Source organism: Prinia subflava, chromosome 3 (genome assembly GCF_021018805.1).
Source record: "Prinia subflava isolate CZ2003 ecotype Zambia chromosome 3, Cam_Psub_1.2, whole genome shotgun sequence".
NCBI classification, from domain to species: Eukaryota; Metazoa; Chordata; class Aves; order Passeriformes; family Cisticolidae; genus Prinia; species Prinia subflava.
The window spans coordinates 66,781,127-66,802,281 of NC_086249.1; the positions used below are offsets into that span (position 1 = coordinate 66,781,127).

The following is a 21,155-nucleotide window of genomic DNA, read 5'->3' on the forward strand; positions in this document are numbered from 1 at the left end:
ATGTATTCATAGGCTTCAAGTAGTAATAAATATTTTGTAAGAAATAGACCTATTTCAAGCCACACAATTACTTTGAGAGGGAAGAGAGATAACGGAAAAAAAAGAAAAAATATGGAAGAACTGGAGCTGAAATTAAATAAACACTACTGCTTCTCTATAAGGGATTAGATCTAAAGCTTCAAGAGAAAGCTCTCATATGCTACAGGTCTGTGTTTTTACAAAAAGTATGGGGAGAAGGTGATTCTTCTAAGGAGTAGTTGGAATGATGGTGAGCACATGTATTCCTTTATACAAAAATCAGCCATGGAAATTACACATCTAGAAGCCACAGAGATGTCACCTAAATGCCAGTTACAGGAATACAACTTTCTATGGACAGAGGTTTCTCCCAAGGAGGGAAATGTGGTGCAGTCAACAAGCAGCCAGGGTCTCAAAATTAAGAGTGCTTTGATATCCTAAGGTGGAGGTGTAACCACAGTGATCCTTAGATGACTTAGACAGTTAAGAAATACTCAGAATTAATCAAAGAAAAAAGTCTAGAACTGAAATGACAACAAAGCTCCTGTTAAAAAAAGATGCCGCCTATAAATATACTGCATTCAGAGGCATCTCCAGGGCTGAAAAAAATTATGAGAGGGAAATTCCTGGTACTTCCTCCAGCTGATCAAGATAGTTCTGGACAGCAATGCTCCATTGGACATACTCTTGAAATTACATGTTAAGTATGTTGGGAATGCCAAAATATTAATCAACAAAACCATGAGTGACATTTCTACAGATTTGGTGCAACCATTGTGTGATAATGCTAACTATGCATGGAACTGACAGGGCAAGTGTCTGGTAGCTGTGTAACTGAATAGTAAGAGACACTGCTTGCATCTAGTCTAACTGAGCAGCTTTGGTTTATTGTGCATTAACATACTGAAATGCCTTCAAAAAACATGAAGCCATCAAACAACAACTAACAATGCACGGAAATAAGGTATCCCTTACAAACTTTAAATCAACATTTGCATATTGCGCTTTTTAAATCTTCCTGCAGTGTTGTCAGATCTTTTCAAAATATGTTGCACCGTCAGATTCATTTTTATTTCCAAGTGATGGATTCATACTTACGAAAAAACCTGGTAAATCTCCTCCGATCTTCCTTTACGCAATCTCAGCATCCAAGCACCTGGATTGGCTTTCAGCTGAAAATACCCCTAAGTAAAAAAGACAGGCATTTGTTCTGGTTGCATTTTAGATTCAACCATCTTCATATACAAAAATCAACTATTCAACATTTATACTAGCCCTGAAAGGAGTGTGTCAGTGATGCAACCAACTATCACCTTTCCTGAATGTCTGTTTTAATGTCTTTCAGTGCTCCATTAGTTTCTAGCTGAATTTGAGTTATGTCCAAAACCTCCACTAAGGACAACAAGTGAAACAGCAGCAAAGAAATAAATTATTGAACAGACCCTAAATTGAAAAGCTTATTTGAAACTCAAAATTTTTGTCTGGAACAACTTTCCAAGTCAACACAATTCCTTCCCATTTCAGGAACATGGTAAGCAGTTATCACTAAGTTAAAGTCACACAGAGCAAGCTTTGAAATGTGAATATTTGTTAGAAGTTTCATTATCTACTGTTGAGACCATATTCAATACTTGCACAAAAATCAAAGATTCACAATTTATTAAGCATTTCATTCCTTATGATACACTATTTACAGAGACTAGAGAACAGCAGATAGGTAGAAGGTATTATTCATCAAAATACTTCTCTATCAAATTCCCTTAGCCAATAGAAAATAAATCTTTCACTTCAGAAGTCACATGGTCTTCTACTTTACAGATTTCCAACATGAAAAATAATTACTGTGCATGATGAGAGGAATTCTCAGGTGTGGGTATGTCCCACCAAAGCTCTAAGCACTTACTTGAAGCATCTAAAATGGGAGCCTTTTGGATCATTGTATAACAAAAAGGGTTATTTTAATCAGAATGTGAATCATACCTTACATTTGTCAGGGAATCTCAACCTGAATACAGCTGCCTCCTACCACCTACTAGAGACAATTAAGCTGCCAGTTTAGGTACTTCAGGCAAGGGTATAAAAGTAGGCTATATTCAAACCTAGGCTCTATTCAAACTGCATCACAGGAGAGGAATGGGGGGAAAGCTCAGCAAACTGGAGATGAGCTCAGCTCCAGGATGCGTCTGTTACTTTTGGCATTACTAAGCTTGCAGCACAGAGAAATGGATTTAAAGAACAAGACGCTCATGAAGAATTCTCACAAGAAGTGTGCAATTGTAGTGACTATTCCTGCACTAAGTACTTACAAGGTTGGCCATCACAATAGTATCAACCATGACAGGATTCTTCCTTGTGCCCAGAGTGAACTGTAACCCTCGAGGAGGTTGTCCAGTTGTCACATCAAAGCAATGTCCTTCAAGCAATATATATTCCAGTTCATATTCTGCTCTAACAGCCCCTTTTATCTATGGAAGGAATGCCTCATCAATAAATTATGTCACTTAACTATGTGGTAAAACAGAACATTACATTCACAAACGTGTGGTATTTACCTCAAGGTAACTCCCACAGACAAAAAAACCCCAAGAAAAGTCCATCCAGAAGGAACTTCACTCAATTATAAAACAGGTATCCAAGACAAAGAGGAAGGATCAGTTGAGGAAGCTGAGGCACCTCTGCCTTGGTAAGGTGAATCCCAGCTTTACTTTCACAATACACTTTGGTCAATCAAACACCCTTAATATTTTGCATAAGCTTATTGAGTCAAACAAATCTAATGACCTTGAAGATGGGGGATTAAAACAGAATTAAATAATAATCGAAACAACTGTGAACTAAAAGAGAGTGAAATATATTTTGAACTACATTAATGAACAGTCATATATTCCAGTTTATAGGAAGATTTACCTAGGTTACAAGAACTATGAAACACAAAGAATTCTTTAATTGTTTTACTTTTATCTTAAATGTAGTATTTCTCTAAACACAAAGCTCAACATAGCAGGCAAATAGCTTGTACTTTGCATTCTGATTTTTTTCTATTCCACTACTTTCCTTTAAGACTTGTCTTCTTTTTTTAGGACAGAAAATGAAAAAAAGATGATGACAATAGAAATGGTAAAATATTGACTAAATAATCAATTACCAAAGAAAATATTTCTGGAGAACAGACACAAGACAAATCTAGCAACATTCCCACTTCCCTCTTGAAACAGAAGCGCCAACACAAGTTTTACAATGTTTGCAAACTATTACTTACTTCCTGCAAATGAATGTTATCAAGGTCACAGGAACTGTTTACTGCTTCAACCAACCAACTTTCAGGAGTGATCATGTTTAGGGTCAAAAGAGGTGATTCTGGCAATTCTAGGAATTTTGCTATGGGTTCAGAAGGAAGATGCTTGTTGATTCCATAAATTAATTCTGGTTCCAGAACAAAACGATAGAAGCTGTTGAAAAAGAAGTGTGACAAACCCCCAACTTTTACTGAAATACAAAGTTCAAACATGAGGGTCTGCTAAAATATTTTCAAATATAGTGAATATTTACCAAGTATGGCAACATTTGGAGGCAAAGTAGCTGCCCAGTCTTTTGGAATATCATCAGACAATACCTACAGCATCTCAAATGGGCTGGTAGATGCACACAGACCTATTCACTTTTGGTAATTTTTCTGTGGCTGTGCCTATATTCCATTAACAATCCAAAGGCTATGAAAGTAAATAACGAAGAGGTGCATCTAGACAGCTTGACTGGTAGCAGCCTTGAAATCTCAGAATCTGTATCACTGAACTAAGCAGAAGGACTAATCTCTGTTGGATGAAAAGTCTTTGAGTACTTGCTGCCACTAGCAGCACCAAAGACAGAGCAGAGGAAAGATAGGGTTTTTCTGTTCCTCTCCAGCTCTTACCCCAATTATTCCATATGTGAAAGTTCTTCCAAGCACAAGGAAAGAACCAGGCACCAAGACCTGTAAAGTGCCCAGCTTCAAAAGCAATCATAATGATGTTCACACAAGACGACACTCAGAAGACTGATAATTAAGACCCTCTTGTGGAATAAGGGATGTGAGTAATTTCTCTCAAAATGCATAGAAAACTAAGGCCTTCTGTTTTGTGGACAAATGATTAATTTTCCAACCCACTGGCTAAAGGACAGGCACTACCACCAGCCTCTCTCACGGGTAATTAGCATTATAGGTGTTAGGCTTTTGGGTAAAATACCTGCGAAGGAGATGGCCGTGCTTAAACATTTCTCTTAGAGGAAAAGAAATCCTCTTGGAGAGAATTAATTTCAGTGTAAATGTCTATCACTGAATTAGTGAACCCTGACTTTTACACATAGATAAAAGAAACTTCAGTTTATAGTAGATACATTCAGACTATAGCATTCTCAATTAAATATAACAACATCTCAGTATAACAAATGCACACTGTACATTTATTCAGATGAATTTAATTCTTAGGAGTACTGACTCTGTAAAATTCATTACACAAAGAGTGGGCTGTAAAGAAGGGAACAACTTAGACAATCCCCCTTGGCTAGTTTTCAAAGGCATAAAAAACTCGCCATTGATTTCTTTGAGGCCTGTTAATGACAGGTGCATTTGATGGACTATATCACTTCCCTGTGATATAGTCCATCCCTCCCTGACACCTTAGAACAAGAACTTTTCTCTAAACAAGTGCAAACTCCTTAGGAACAGTTCAATAAAAAATGAGTCAACAAAAAATTCAGAAACACAAAGCAATGTTTACTTAAGAAAATATAAAGCATTAAGGCAGTTTTTCCAAAATGAGCATGAAAAGCTATGAACTACTAACCTCTTCAGTGGCACTTCAGACAGCTTAGATCTGCAATTCAAAAATAACCTGAGTTTCATATTGATAATGTCCTTGAGTACCTACAGAAAAAAAATCTCTGTAAAAAAAGGTTATTGGTAATTACTAGGCTTTGAAAATAAGCTGAAGTTACCCTTGTGAAAACCTGCCATTTCTCAAGTTTCAGCAGAAATCTAAAACTTTTAAAAGATGTAAATATATCTGTATATTAAAGGTTATTGTCAGATATTCTAAATAAAGATATGACCTTTCCTAAAACTGCATGATTTAGCACATGATATTCTTGATAGTCAAAATATTAATGTCTTCTCCTACTCATGCAGTTTTTTCAAGAGCAGCTATGCCCATTTTCCAGTGCTTGAGTAAATGATATCATTACCCTTGTTACACTGTGATTTTAAAACACTTGCAGGTTTTTAAGTAGAAAAACCTTCAATACTTAAATTAATGTGCACATGCACATGCCTTTTATTGAACAATCAGTCTTAAAACAACTACTTTCACTCTTATTAAAATAGTTGTATGTGGAAAATTGTTAAATATAGTAAAGTTCAGAGAACTATTTTAATAATTACTTATAACTTTAAATGTCAACAATAGATTAATGCTGTATTAAACCATTCAATTAACTTCAAAGCATTTTGGTAAGTTAACAGGTTTCTATTTTTTTTCCTCTCAGTTTCTTCATCTGTTCATTTCTAAAATAGTAATGTTCTAGATGTGTATATAGGAACCATAATATTAGGGCAGAATTTTTTTCTTGTTTGTGTGAGCAATCTGTTTTGCTTAAAGCTAACTAAGTTATTAATCTCTTTAAAGCACTCCTAAAAACCTTTATCAAGTTACCTTCATTTCTGTGTTTTCTGACACAAAGTGCTTATCTGAAAGCATAAAGCAGCTGTGCCTAATTTACGGACATTAGAGAGGCCAATAAGATATAAAAGCTAAGTTACAACACCAATACTAGTAAGGCTAATATCTAAAATTACTACAATAGCAAATAAATTTGGAACAAAGCAAGACAATAGTCATCATTAAATCTCTCTTTTACTATGAGTGTATTTTTTCTTTCCTCATTTCTATCCATGGCTTACACACATTCTTTACTACAATGCTGTAACTTTACTTAGCCCTAGGGACCTGTTCCATTCCTAGTTTCTTATTCTCATCTTTTGTGTCACCTGAATACCATCACTGAAAAACTATTGAATAAAAAATAAAGACTAGGGAATAGCATATTTGTGTGAACAAGTGAAGAAGCAGGAAATGAGAACCCAAGAGCACTGGAAGGATAAGAAGGGAAAGCATTACATGACATAAGTATAGGACCACCTAAATCAAAATAGAGGTCAAAGTGACTCAAATATCTATCTGCCATTCAAGAATAAAAAGAATGATAAAAGCCTGTATGGACTTTACCTTCGAACAAAACCCTCATCCCATTAGGAAGAACGATTCTTCAGTAATCTGCATTGATAGACTTTTGTGTGTAAAATGAAATTATCTAGCAGAAGGGTGATGCATCATTCCATTTCATCATCTGACCATGAAATTTAGTACAGTAGCCAAAAAAAAGCCACTCTTAATTAACATTTCAAAGGACTTTAAATAGGAAATGACAAATAAGACAATAATTCATTATCGCTGTGTTTTTCAACAATACAACTTCTGAAATACTGAACTTGCTTCCATTATTTCGGGCTTCTAAGGACACCAGAAGCCTGGACATTTGAATGAACACACAAAAATGGTGACAAAATTAGGAAGGCTCTTTTAGGATACTTGAAGAGTTCAGTCTCTTTACTTTAAATAAGAAAATTTCAAAGAGCACAGAAATTTAGTTCAGGGAGCACTGTAGAACATGGCTGAAATACTTCAGGAGGCCTGAAAATTATTCAAGAGGTAGTTTTATTGTGCATGTGCAGAATAAAAAGTCATTTGCAAGACACTTATTCGAGTTACCACAACTTATCTGAAGAACATTAACTCAGTAAACCAAGATTATTCAACTAGTCACTTGGAATTGTTTGTGAACTTTAGGATAATACAAAGCATTTGCACTGAAAACAAACTTATACTAGAATCTTCAAAAGAACTGGCAAAACAATGTGAGCATCAATGCTTACAGCATGGATCTAATTCCAAGTCTGAGTTTAACATAAGGTTAATTAGCCACTGGAAAAGCTCAGTAGGAGCTCTAATCTCTACTCAACTGCTTGGTAATATTTAAATTAGGAATTGATTAAAAATTATTTCTACTTCAAATAATGACTGTGAAAAAGGAGTCCTGTGACTAGCATTATATAGGAAATCAGACTAGATTATCCAAAGGGGCTCCTTCAGGGATTTCCTGTACTTTAGGGGTAGAATAATAGGTCCTCTCAGAAGACAGAATGAACAAAGGAAAAAAGGCAAAGATAACTGACAGGAAAAAAATAAAAGATTTGGTTTTTTTCTCCATGTTTTTGAATTACTGGATAGTTACTGGAACAAGAGGAAAAAAAGGTAGATGATCCTAAGAGTATGTAGAATAATTGTTCCTCCTGTTTTTGGTGAACCATGAGGAAAAAATCCCACAACTCTTTAATTTTGTCCTCCATTTTAGCAAAAGAAATTTTCTCACATCATCTTAGAGATGACCTCCATAACTTCAGAACTAGTTAGCTCTTCCATATATTCTGCTGAGAACTTATGTGGCCCAACCATGGTAAAGTTATGGCTGGTATTTAAATATTTGCAGTAGACAGTGACTCTGCCACATCTGAAAATACTTAATGCTGAAGTCTGTAACAAAACTTTTTGAAAGAAGGAAAACACAGACTATATGGAAGGTGCTACCTGCCTCACTCTGGAGAGGATTAGAGCAGTTCTTATGATACAATCCAGGATGTTTTAAAAACAGACAGCAGCTTTGACTGAGCTCTCATTCATGCTCTGATTCATACCTTCCTCTAGCCTTAAACTGCCAGTCTCTCAGACTACGCAGTAAAGTTTAGATTACAGCCTATCTATTTACACCTCTCTCAATTTCAATACCTCTTAATATGAGTAACTTTTTGTTTGCATTTTTAAAATACAAAATATTTTAAAATATTGAAAGATTTATTTGCAGTGACTATTAAGTGGTACAAAGTAATACAATAGAGTAGTTTCACCAGGATGAAAAAACCCAATCATGATATGGACATATTCAATGCAGAGTGGGGCAGGAATCACATGTTCTGCCATGGTAGTTACTCAACAAATTTTGCACCATGAATAGTTACCAATCCAATATTCTCATCTCTAAACCAATTATGTAACCGAAGAAGAGAGTCTTTAAATATAAATATATTCCAGTCATTCAAGTTTATAGTATTTAAATCACCTATATAATGTAAGCTGGTCAGAAAGGCATTCATTTAAGAACTTTGAGTTTGGGGCTTGTTACATTTGTATGCCTGTTTTGTTTCTACAGCAAGAGATAGTGGCTTTCCAGGCAAAAATAATAAGTTTATATATATATATATAATTTTCAGGCTATTTTTCATTTTTTAAAAGACATAATTAGGAAGTTTAATTTATATTAAAATATTTCTGGTTTGTTTACTTTCAACAGCATTTCGTTATTCTCTCCTAAGGGCTGGCTTCTTGAGTAAAACTAGAGCTCTTATGAATCAAGCAGGATCTGCAGCAGCTGAACAGCTTGGGACACCATGGGAGTCATTAGCCCAGGCACGCATGAGAGAGCCTGTTGAGCTCAGAGGAATGGAGGTTTATGCTCTGAGCTACGAAATCTTTGATGTGAGTTATAATATGAACTTCTGGATAAATGAAGAGTTTCCAGTGCATTTCAACATGAAAATATTTTCATTTGGTAATATCAAGCTTTCCTTTTAATTGATAAGGGTGGAATGAAAGATCTGCTTCTAGAAAAATGATAGTGTTCTAGAATCTTGAAATGGCAAAATTTTTCATGAATTTAAAAATTATTTTACTTTGCTCCACTATATGAAGAGTGAATGGATGCTTCAACATTTGATACAAAAGGGTAAGAAAATGGGAGGGGGAAAAGCAATTTAAGAATTTATGAAACTTGCATAATTACTGCAGAAAAAGAAAAGATAAAATAGGATGCAGCAAAAATCAAGTTGGAGGCTTCAGAATTGTAACAGACCATAAAGTGAAGACAAAAATTTACATTTTTATGGGAAACTATAAAGGAACCTGAAACACAGTGATATTCTGCAATAGGTGAAAGAAGAAAATAACTTTAGCAGCTGTGTTTTTAGGACAGTTTCTCTTTAGAAGATCAATAGCTACACACAATGGAAGCCTATCTAGATATACTTGGTAGTATTAATCAACTGAGAAATATCCCTCCAAGAGCTGAAAGGTTTATAGTCCAATCTTCTTATGATGATATTACAGGTCAGATTTAGACCACCTCATTTAGATGCCTTGGAAAACTAAGGTGATCTGATTTAATGGAAAGAAGACATACCTCCTGAGATTTTGAGAAACAAAAAATTACCTACACAATCTCCTTTCTTTCTACTGACTGTAGAGAGCACTTACAGACTCACTTTAAGAGGACTGGGCCATGGGGCATCTGAATTTTACTTTCAAATGAGATATTCATAATAATTAATTAGGTCATCTTCAACTTCATTTATCTATTAAAATAACTAAACACATATTTTGAAGGAAAAGAAAAAACAATCAAGTTTTGTTTACCCTTTACTACACTGTATGTGGAAATTAGAACAAGTTTAGTAACAACTGAACTACAAATATGCAAATTAAAAGAAATGACCACCATCTTACAATCAATAAATGGGTCATCTTCTGTGCTTCTCTTGTCAATGGATCCACAAGAGCAATAACGTCATAGAATGGGTCATTCTCTTGGGGTTCAACTTTTACTACGCTGTTAAAAAAGTATTAAAAACAAAAGACATGAAAACTCTAAACTGAATTTGTTGAAATGACAAACTTTAGACATGAATTTGTAATATCAGAGGCACTTAAGATTTTACTGCTCAAGAAAATATTTCCTTCATTTCAAGCAATAATCATGATTGCTCCCTGTGATACAATTAGAAAAGCTAAATGTGAACAGGAATAAAAAATACAGCATTAATCTACGTACTTCTACACTGGTTATTGATTAGATACATTCTCCCAACAAAATCGATGAAATAAAACACAGTAAGACCTAAAAGAGGATCTTTTTGTCATTTATCTGAAGTCCCCTTCTTAGAAATTTCGAACCATTGGATCAAACAAGTAATGGTGGTGACACAATTTTTAAAAAAAGAAAAAGGACAAAAATTGCATCAGAGCAGTGTGAAACTTGATAGGCTGCAGTAGATCTATGCATTCCAGAAAATAATTCAGTTTCACACACTTGATTAGGCTAACTCAAGCAGACCCTAGTTAAAGTACTCTGGATTTACAGGAAGGAAATGTCAGTAAACCTCATTTTAAAAAAGAAAAAAAAAGAAGTCATATGCTGTAAATACAGAAAAGGGACTACTGGAATTTGTTTTCCACATGTAGCAGCACAGTACTGACTGCTACTAGTGTACCTTTGAAAAAGTTGTCAGCCCCTTAGAAAAGGCTACCACTGATTTTACTCCTACAGGAGTATCAGGGACAGCCCATCAGCACACACACTGGAGAACTTGACCTACAGAAACAAGTAGGGATTCGGAAACAGCACTTTGTTTTATAAAAACAAAATTTTTATAAAGCTTTGTAATTTGATCACAGTTTCTATATTATTGTATGTCCTTTCAAAACATATACTCATCTGCTCTTTTTTCAGCAAAGGGTTAAATTGGGAAATCAATAGGTATCACTACTATAAGAAAAACGTAAAGACGCATTATGCTATGGAAGATGAGCAGGCTGTTCATACAACACTTTTAAAATTAGAATGCTTTCTCAACTTTCCAAAGACTCTACATAATCATCAGTACATTCAAATGTTAATAAAAAATTATTCTAAGTGCATTACCATGACAAAACTGACCTGTGCTTTTCTTTGAGTAATTCAACATCTTGTCTCATCTCTGTTTTAGGCAAAGATGACAGCAGGGCATCTATTTTCATAATCAAATCACTGCCACTGTATTAAATAAGGCACATATAGTTTGGTTTTCATTAGAAAATGAATAAAACATTAACATTTTAATAGTCTCTTTGCATAAATGGTATTGAGGAAGCCCAAATCCCAGACTTGGACTCTAAGGTGATTAACACCTCGGGACTTGTAGCTTGGAGTTAAACTTTTAGCATGACAACATCCAAGAACCACTATAGCCTTAGAGAAGCCTAGTGAAAGGTCCACTTCATAATTTTAAGAGATTGCAGAATTCAGAGTTTTCATTTAGCCTCACAGTAATTATTTTTCTCAATTGTTGGGTCTTCAACTATGTGTAATTTGATGAAAATGTGGGGCTTTGTCCACAAGACAAATTAAACCTGAATTAACGACAAGTTTTTATTAGTAACAAATTTGCCATAGAGACCTGATTCAGAATCAAAAGAAGTGAGTATATGATATTAAAATCTGCTGACATTTCTATCTCTTTATTAATTTTTTAAAAATTATTTTTCCCATTTATGACATCAAGGACAACCTGGACATAAATGACCAGATGGTTTCAAGTGTGGCCACATCTTTGAATTTTTTTTATTGGAATTTCCTACTGAAGTTTCCTTAGAAATATTAGTTCTATATCAGTGTTGTTAAGTCATAATATTTGTCTAAATATGTTTTGTCTCTCACTACTTATGTCCTTGAGTTCTGCCTCTTGTTGATTTTGTTTTTCTGGTAATGATTCGTTCAGTTGTGCCAGTCCTTCTCGATAACAGAAATGATACTCAGAAAGTTGACAGACACTGTAAGAAGAATATAATTTTGCTTTCTTCTTTGTACACAAGCTGTATCCTTAGTCCAGAAGATGGCCTGAACTCATCTCATCTTTACACTTCTTCAGTGAACAGATGTATGAATGTTGTCTACTATGGTGTCAGGGCACAATATCTGCCCATGCTTCTAGAGGCTCCCTCACTAACAATTTCCAAAGACAATGACTTCAAATATAAAAGCTCAGTTTTGGCTTAAGATGCACTGTACACTATCAAGCTCATTATTATTCTTTACAATTACTCAGAGGTAAACAAAACCTAGTAGGAATCGTTTACTGTTGGCTGTACTCTTGGTTGTAAGGACAGTGGAAGTAGGGCAAGTACTTGGAGTAATTCAGCAGGGCTGCACACATGTTATGAGACAAGAGAATTTTACCTTTTACTACTGTTTCCCATCTCTTTGACAATAGCTTTAATCTTTTCTGCTGAGGTACTGTATGTTATCTTTTCCAACAAATTAAAGTCTTCTGCATAGAATTCGTTTTCATTTAAAGGACCCAGTACCTTAGACAGAGAAAAAAAAAAGTTAAGTGTAGAATGTCCCAATAATGCTCTATTTGCAAGTAAAAACAAACTAATATTTTAAATGAGTGCACACCATTGAATATGAAACCCCAATCCCCATATACATTAATACTATTAATTATAAAACTAATTAAACTTTATAGTAACTGTGCAGGATTAGGCTTTTACAATTATATGATTACAGTTAATTATCAATCACAAAGAATAACTGCAATGGAAACATCCATGCTATTTTCCATTATACATCTTTCTGTTAAGGAATACACTATTTAGAAACAACTTTAAGAAAAAGTTCTCTTAAATAAAACATTTTAAACTCAAATTACTACTTGTCTACCACACTCTTTAGTTGTTTAATTCTATGAACACAATCCCCTTCTAAGACTTATCAAATGAAGCAGAATGGATGGAAAGAATAGGAAAGGATACCAAATGCATAATATGAGAGGATACAGGATTACTATAATTTTTTATAGTCTGAAGGAAAAGGAAATGCCTTGGAGTCTCAGAAAATAGCTTTGAGGATGTTGTTTTGATTTCCTACTCAGTCTATCAGGCCAAATTGACCCAAGATAACTTCAATAGCCTACAGGGCTCCTAGGATGTAGAATGTCATGATATAAGTTTGGTGCCGAATGCCCCTTTCTCAAAATTCAACTGCTTCCTATAAATGAGAGATTATATAACAAATTCCACCACTAGTTTTTTTATTAATGATGCATGAAATAGATGAAATCATAGTGTAATTATGAAATATTATGGTAATTTAGGAGAAGTCATAATTAGAAAAAATTAATTTGCTCATAGAAGCAAAACTTCTGTGATGAAAGGACAGAAAAGAAGGATATCCCATGTCTTTTTAAAAGGAATGTTTTAGAGCAAAACAACTTCCAGAGATATGAATATACATTATTAAATTTATCCAAATATTTATATAAAACTTACTTCCCCAAAACTTAAAATATGACATTATTTGAGCATTTTTGGCCACGGAGAACAGTAATAATGATTTATAAAATAAATTCACTAATTTAGTTATGAGGAAGCTGACACAAAAAAGCCAACAATTCTTTAAGGTTTTATCAACAAAAATGTATTCTGTGTGTTTCTTAGCAGTATTTCAGTTGCATCTCAGAAGAATTTAGGATGTATAAGAATAACTAAAATCACAATTTAAAGATAGATTTAAAGAAGATTCCAGTAGTGAGATGCCAACACAGTTTTCTTTCTATTTCTTTTGAATGGTGGAAGAGTAAATTGAAAATAGAAGAACTAAAAAGCAGTTTGTAAATTGTGTTTGTAATGTAAGGTATTGACTATCATTTAACAAGCACTAAATATTGAATGCAACATTATATTTTTTGATCACAGATAATCTATTGACATACTGTAATTAAGGCTACTGGTTTCAGCATATACATACAAAAAACTGAAACAACAAAATTACTATACTTTTATCTGCATATTAAGAATTAAGACCATAAACCAACTTAATATTTATAAAAATGTGGTGTTTCAGAGCTTGAAATACTAACCTAGTCAATGTAACTCATATACATTTATTTACATGGTAAAGTAAAGGTAACTTCAGGATCAAAAGCTATTCTTAAACACCACAAATAATAAATCAGATACTAATTTATTTTGAGAATTTTGTCAGATTAACTCTAAAATAGCTGTGGGAATGACATACACACATAGTAGCTTCAACGGAATGGAGCTAGTGAACAAATTAGGAATCAAATACAATAAAAAAGCAAGGCAAACATTCATACCATTCTTGAACAACTGTCTGAATAAATGAGAAATCAATATAATGCATTTTCTTTAGTTTAAAACTGAAGTTCCAGAAGCAAAAAAAAATTTCTAAAAAGGATTGAGACACTTAATTTCTTTCTTACCCTGCCATTGCTAATAACAGCCATTTGCCCAGGAAGCAGCTTCAGAACCTCCTGGCAGAACATCTGGTGAGTTTTAATTAAATCCAGTCCTAAAGTGTTGTACTTCTTCTCAAAAGTATCACCATCCATTCCCTAAAGCAAAGGTAAAGCATGAGATGCTGGAATGATTGAGCAAAAATAAATTTTGTAACATATGAGGAAATCTAAGATTTTCTTCAAGTGATGTGGTAACCAGAAATCAAAGTAAAACAGCCACCTCAGCTACAGTGTAAGCACATAGCTGCTGGTGGCGAGCCATGGTCTCACAACCACCTGGAGTGCAGTTTGTACCCTGGGGGAACTGTGAACAACCATGGGAGCAAAGCTGAGCCTGAGGCTAAGCAAGCAGAATAGAAAGGAAAGCAAATGCATGGAAAGTAACGCTGTGTTAACAACTCAATGGTACTCCCACTTTTAGGCAAACAATATTAAAAAAATTTGCAATTTTTTAACTCTAAAAACCTAACAGTCATTCTAATATGGTCACTCGATACAATTTGAATTTGTTTTGGGGAAGCCAACATCATCCAGAAAGACACATAAATCCATTTTCAAAGTGAGAAAAATATGCCAAAACTTACACTGGAACTGTGCCTCACCTGTCAAAATATTCTGATATGTATCTCTTAATAAATAATATACAGACCAAGCATACAGATTCATTCAGATATAATTAATAAAATAACATTAATTAGTAACATACTTAGCATACACAGCTTCATTAGAGACTTTTATGTCTTTCAAAATTTATTAAACAATGAAACAAGAGCATGATTCAAAAATATTCATTTTCTAATATGGTTCCAGAGAGTTCTAGTGTTCCCTCCTATTTAAAGGAAGGAAGGTCCTCCTCCTTCTTTCCTTCCTATTTATTCCTATCTCTTCTTATTTAAAAAGATGAAAATGTACAACTCCTGAGAGGAAAAACAGTAGTTAGCAGCTGTTATTTCATAACTCAGCTCCACTCTCATGTAGTCTTAACTTTCTCTGAAGTCTGAATTCTTGAAAAACATTAACACTGCAATTTTAACTATATGAGAGAGCTATCAAAAGAATCAACAATTGAAAATTAAACTATTTTAGTCTTGATTATCTGGTACCCATATTCTGAATTTTTCAGTATTCTCATGTTTTCCCCTTTAAATAAATTCTCTATTTTTCAATCACATGAAAGTCATCAATAATCCAAATCTGCTTGAGAAGAAAGTCTATGTGGGTTATAAACTTCATGGCATTTGACCAAACACTGTTATTCTCATCACCCGCTTCCAATAAGACATATATAAAATAAAAAAGGAAAGAATGTAATGTAGTTTGCACTCACTGGGATGAGGAATTTAACAATTTTAGTTCCAGAAGCAAGGGATTTTGCTGTCTCTTCCTTACTGAATTTATTTAGGAAACTTTTTAAGTTGCTGTTGCTTTGGGTTAAAAAAGCAGCCAAAATTCCTCTTGCAATGGCTGTGTTATCTTCCCGTATTTTTGATGAAGGATTGTTCAAAATCCCAACTCGTGTATGACTGCTTGTTTTCTGCAAAGAAAAACCCAGAACAATATGTAATTTTACAGTTCCATCTGCTGTTACCAAATGTATTCATATCAATTATAACTATGTGAAATGCCCTCAAGTATTTAATTTTTTGCAGCTATTTGTCTTAAGAAAAGATACATCAATGACTAATTCAGAACTCAAACTGTGAGTAAAAATGTGATTACTAAGGATTTACCTATTCTGTGATAAATATTTTAAATAGAAGTGTTAAGTTTTTTTAACAGAACAATTGCCTTCGAGCATTTTGCAGAAGCATGTTTTTAACAAAGGACATACACAAGTGTTCATTTACAGACTTCAGAATTAGTTTCATAGATGTCATTCTACTTTTCAAAAATTATTGAACTAAGCATAAAATAAATGCAAGAGAATCCACTTATCACTTTAATCTTCAGCAACAGCAAAATCTTTCACTTGCTAAAATCAGTGATGCCACTCAAATTTTAGCAGAGAGTGTGACGATTCTAAGGTAGGATCAAATAACATCACTAACAGAAGGAAAGGTAAATGGACTCCAATGCAGGAAGAAATAAATGAATAAGGAATGCAACTACTGGTATTCAGCACTGGAGAGGCTTCCACAAAGTACTTCCAAGATGGTCAGAAAACCATGAGGAAGCACTGAAGAATCTGGGCTTGCTCCGTCTGGCAAAGAGGAGACTACAGAGAACTTGAATAGCCACCAAGAGCTACCAAAGGGGGAGTGAAAAACATGACAGGGCTAAACCCTCCCTATTATCAGCAAAGAGTAACAAGGGGTAATGGTCACAAATTTTGGCCTGGCAGAAAAGAGCTACAATAGGAAGGCAGTGCAACACCAGAGTAATTTGAAAAGGGAAGTGACAGTCACCTCCTTGGAGATTTCAGAAATCCTTCAAACACACCTACAGCTGACCTGCTGTAATGAAGGCAATAATTCCACTTGGAGTGGGAGGCTGAGCTGGATGACCTCGAGAGTCTCTTCCAGCTAAGACAGCTCAAGCTTTTTTCAAAGGAAGTAAAAATCTATCAGAGTTTTCAACATAGCATGTACTAGCTGGAACAGCTAGAAGTGAACTTCCATCAGCCATTTTCACCCCTAGATTTTTGCATGCTTTTCTTCAAATGCTGATGGCAAGTCATGAGCAAGTGGTGACTGTGCCAATTCTGCTACTATCAGGAATTATACTAGACCCTGACTTGAGAGATAAAAGGGACTAGAAAAGAGTGAATAATCTCAATACAGACCAGTGGACTTAAAAAAAAATACTGTTCCATTTTATTTTTCATGACATTTGAAAATCACTGGATCAAGCAATACATGAGATTTATCTAATATTTTGGGGGATTTCCCAGACGCTCCCCATCAACACAATGGTGTTGGGACTTGCCTGGGTAGTTCTCACCTCTTAGATGGGAGCTGTGGCACATTTCCCCTGCTGAAGAGGGTTAAAAAACAAAGCTACAGAGGGAGTACATCTGTCAAGCCTGAGACATAAATCAAGCAGTCCAAGAAATTAAACATTTTTCTGTAACAAGGACTTGTACTGCATATTCTTCTTCAGATTTTTTAAAGCCTCTTTCTAAGACATAGTTGTTATCACATTCTCTTGGCAACATCCCAATTTTCTAATTCCCTTAGGGTGGTACCTATTTCATTCTTCATTAGAAAATCTAGATGCTTTCTGATTTCAGTTTAAGTACTCTTTTAACCTGCCCCAAACAGAGGGTCTTTTTGTCATTTATATTGATGTGACATTTATACTTTCTAAATTATATTTATATTTCAGACATTCATACTTTAAATCCTACTATTAACACAGAAGAACTTAAAAATGAGCAAACTGATAAATGTGGACGATCTTCCTAGCATTTTAAAACACATACAAAAATTGATCTTAGAAGCACATGAACAGTACATGGAAAAATGGTTCTTTCATGGCCACAATTGTGCCACATAATACAGGAGAACACTGCTTAATGGTTCACATCAACAGGCAGTATCTTAAAGTCCTTCCACGTACCATTCTGGGCTGCCTCATGGGACAAAGTCTAACTGGGAAGGAATTCACCCTTTTGATACACAGTGTCACAGAAGAGTCCATGAACAAAACAATCATTTCCCTTCAGGAACCAAATAAGACAAAAGCACAATCTCTTAAGTCTGCACCTGACCAACAACAACAACAACGAAAGCTTCTACACTTTTATTTAAGAGTATGGTTTTTGAATGTGCAGAGAGAGTTGTTAAGAACACATTCACAATAACTATTTTAATAAAACCTGTTAGAAACTCACCAGGCTTTTCAAGGCATTAGCAAGCAGTCGTCTACCAGCTGGCTTATCAAAATCAGCAACAACCCAGACAGTAACAGCATACAATGCATCTTCATCTGCAAATTAAAGATAATCCTGTTTGATGTTCTGGAGAATCTTCTCATGACTAATGAAAACCAAGTTAATTCTGTTTGTCATTTCAAAATTCATGTGTACGTTTGACTGCTGACTTCAACTATAGGAATAATCTTTACCACACTGGAATCTTTTGCCCTCTGAACTGAAATAAGATTCTTAGAAGTCAATTTATCATGTTAACAGGAGAGAGCCACTAAAAGAGCTGATTCATTGTTGCAACATTGAGACAAGAGGGCCCTAAATAATTCCAATGAACAACACCTGCTTTACCAGAGGTTACTTGTGAACATTTGATGGAGAGTGATCATATAGCCAGAAATGAAAATAATTAAGTAGTTGCAGGACTGCATAAACCAGGGCAGTCAATTTCCTTGGCAGCAAAGGGAAAGTCCTTCAATTACAGGCAGGAAAAAACTTATCATTTCTGAACACAAATGGGAATATACTAAATACAGTACAAGGAAAGTAAACTACTCTGTAAGTGTACACACAGATAATTTCTGGTTTTCTTGCTTTATGGTGTCCTGTTCTTTACTTGTCATAGAAGAGCAATGGTAGGTGAAAAATTCTGCAAAATTATCTGCAGAAGAATATCAGTCTACTCAGGTCTACCATATAGCCCCTAAAGGATATTGCATAAAGAGAGAAATTTTCCAAGGTTCTGGTGAGATGCTAGGAAAAGAATTAACTAGGAAAATTATTAACTGTAGCTGTCATCTGGAGTAACACACTGGGGAGAGAGATTTAAAATGTAGATTCCAGCTTAAAGGTTATAGGTTTTACACAAGAGATCTCAATCTTAGAAATAAGCCTACAGACTGAAAGCCACTCATTTGACAGCTCACTGGGATGTCCCTGTGGCTGTAGGCACAGAATCAAATAAGAGCCAAATAAGTTTATTTTAAAGAAATTTAAGTGTTTGGCATTTCTTTCTGATAATGAGTCAAGTAAAACTCTGCAAATACCACATAAAAATCACTGAAAGAAAGCACTTTATTAACAGGGTTATTGTGTCTCTTGATGGACTGATGCAAATGAGCAGCTGTTAACTGTCTACTTCTAGAATTTCTTAAGGCACAGACTATTGCAAAATTCCACACAGAATTATGACCCCATTGTTGTAATTTCTTCCAACTCAAAAAGTACTTGCATATGCAATGAGAATATTTTATATCAAAAAGCATTTGAAATGTACAAAAAATTTGAGTTTTAACAAAGACAAAATTTATAAATGAGTTATAATTCATCAGAATACAAATTCCATTTATTTTCAATAGAAAGACAAAGGCTCATTCAGCAAAATTAAATCATCTAACACAAGGAAAAATAAGGAGATACCTAATGTTAACAAACTAGAATCATAATAAATTATTCCTTAAATTTAGAAGTACCTAATTTTGGTATAAACATGCAAACTCTATACATGCTGCACTTGACAAGACTGCAAGTAAAAGTCACTTGAAAACCCAACAGATTTCAATTTCCTCAAGTAAAACCGTATGTAGGGAAGCTGAGTCTATCTTCAAAGTTGCAAAAGTCTTGTAAAGCTTTTTAACTTCACGTCTGTAAAACAAAAACAACTGGCCACAACATCCATCCCATTTCAAAGCTACAAAAACTAACTACCCTGTTAATTGGAATTTATGCTTATAATATTCAGATATGCTCTGCTTCCTGAAAGAATATACTGGGATACTGAGAAAATTTTAATTTACATGGAATCCTTGGAAAATTGACTTATTTGGGATATTTTACTGGTAAATTTCAACAATTTGTAATAGCCATCTATAGACAGATAGATAACCTACAGAGAAAATTAATTACCTTTTCTCGTTAAATACTTCATGTTATCTGAAATAACAGCGCTTTTATCTTGTGAGTCCAAAAAGGAGAAAGTAGAGAAGTCTTCCACATGAAATGGAACTGCATAATGTAAAACACAAAGTACTAGACTTACAAAAAAGGAAATCAAAACCAAAAAACAAGTCATAACAATATCCAAGAAAAGGAGTTACCAGAAGTGGATCTGAAATGTATGTATCTTCTTTCTGCTCCAAGAATACTGGGATTTATACGGGAAACTACATTGTTCTGATCCATAAGAAAATCCACTGCATTTACATGATCATCTAACAAACCCTGGAGTAAGAAAGAAATGTAAAATCTGCTCTTTTAAGACAGATGTTCAAGAGAAACAAAGACCAAATGTTTGTACAATCTTACAACTGAGCCTTAAGTTTCTATATACACGAAGCTATGGACAATAAATGTCACACAGTATTTCAAAATATCAGATACATATTTTTCAATGAACAACTGCAGTACAGTCTCAGTTTCTGGTTGAAAAATTCCATATAATGAATATATGCTTAGCTGATCCTTCAGCCTTGAATGATTTCAATATACTGTTTCAAAACCTTGACCACAAATGATCGTAACAATGTAACTGCAGGTGTGATATTACTAATTTCAAGCCATCTCAATATGAAAAAGCATAATATATAAACATGACTGAAACAATTCACTATCAAATATTTCACCCTGCAGTGGCTCAGAAATGTTAAACATACCATGAACACTGCCCGCTGGAAGACGCCGGTGGAATCAAAAATCCTCTGAAGAATAAGCGTCTCCAACTCTGCCGCATCCATCTCCTCTCTGGGAAAGGGCACGCCATTAAACAGCGCTTGAGGCAGCGGGCCCAGGCCACTCTTCTTATAAAAGGTTGCTCCTGCCTGATCAAATCAGAAATATCACAGGATTAAACAGACTGCGGCTGAGTGGAGTAAAAAACGGAACTAATATCAAGAGAGGATGAACTCTAATCTCCAAGCACTCTTCACTGTCATACCTTGTCATGAGTAGCAGGAACAAAACAGAAAGCATTTGGAAACCAAACAGGACAGAGGGGACTCATTTGTCAAACAGAATGACAAAAGAAATTATAGATCCATATACATTGTGAAC

General features: G+C 34.5%; 1 protein-coding gene across 3 annotated transcripts in view; it reads right to left on the reverse strand.

Moving 5' to 3' along the window:
* Positions 1 to 21,155, reverse strand: part of UGGT2 (UDP-glucose glycoprotein glucosyltransferase 2) — a 79,956-nt gene that overhangs the window by 18,496 nt on the left and 40,305 nt on the right. For all 3 annotated transcript variants that reach the window (XM_063392317.1, XM_063392318.1, XM_063392319.1), the window contains 13 exons: positions 20,759 to 20,923; positions 20,204 to 20,327; positions 20,013 to 20,111; positions 18,072 to 18,166; positions 15,567 to 15,773; positions 14,204 to 14,335; positions 12,154 to 12,281; positions 10,876 to 10,971; positions 9,666 to 9,768; positions 4,842 to 4,921; positions 3,278 to 3,467; positions 2,325 to 2,483; positions 1,117 to 1,202 (listed from right to left, as the gene is read on the reverse strand). In XM_063392317.1, coding sequence (XP_063248387.1) covers positions 1,117 to 1,202; positions 2,325 to 2,483; positions 3,278 to 3,467; positions 4,842 to 4,921; positions 9,666 to 9,768; positions 10,876 to 10,971; positions 12,154 to 12,281; positions 14,204 to 14,335; positions 15,567 to 15,773; positions 18,072 to 18,166; positions 20,013 to 20,111; positions 20,204 to 20,327; positions 20,759 to 20,923 — 1,664 coding nt within the window. The remainder of the gene's footprint in view (positions 1 to 1,116; positions 1,203 to 2,324; positions 2,484 to 3,277; positions 3,468 to 4,841; positions 4,922 to 9,665; positions 9,769 to 10,875; positions 10,972 to 12,153; positions 12,282 to 14,203; positions 14,336 to 15,566; positions 15,774 to 18,071; positions 18,167 to 20,012; positions 20,112 to 20,203; positions 20,328 to 20,758; positions 20,924 to 21,155) is intronic.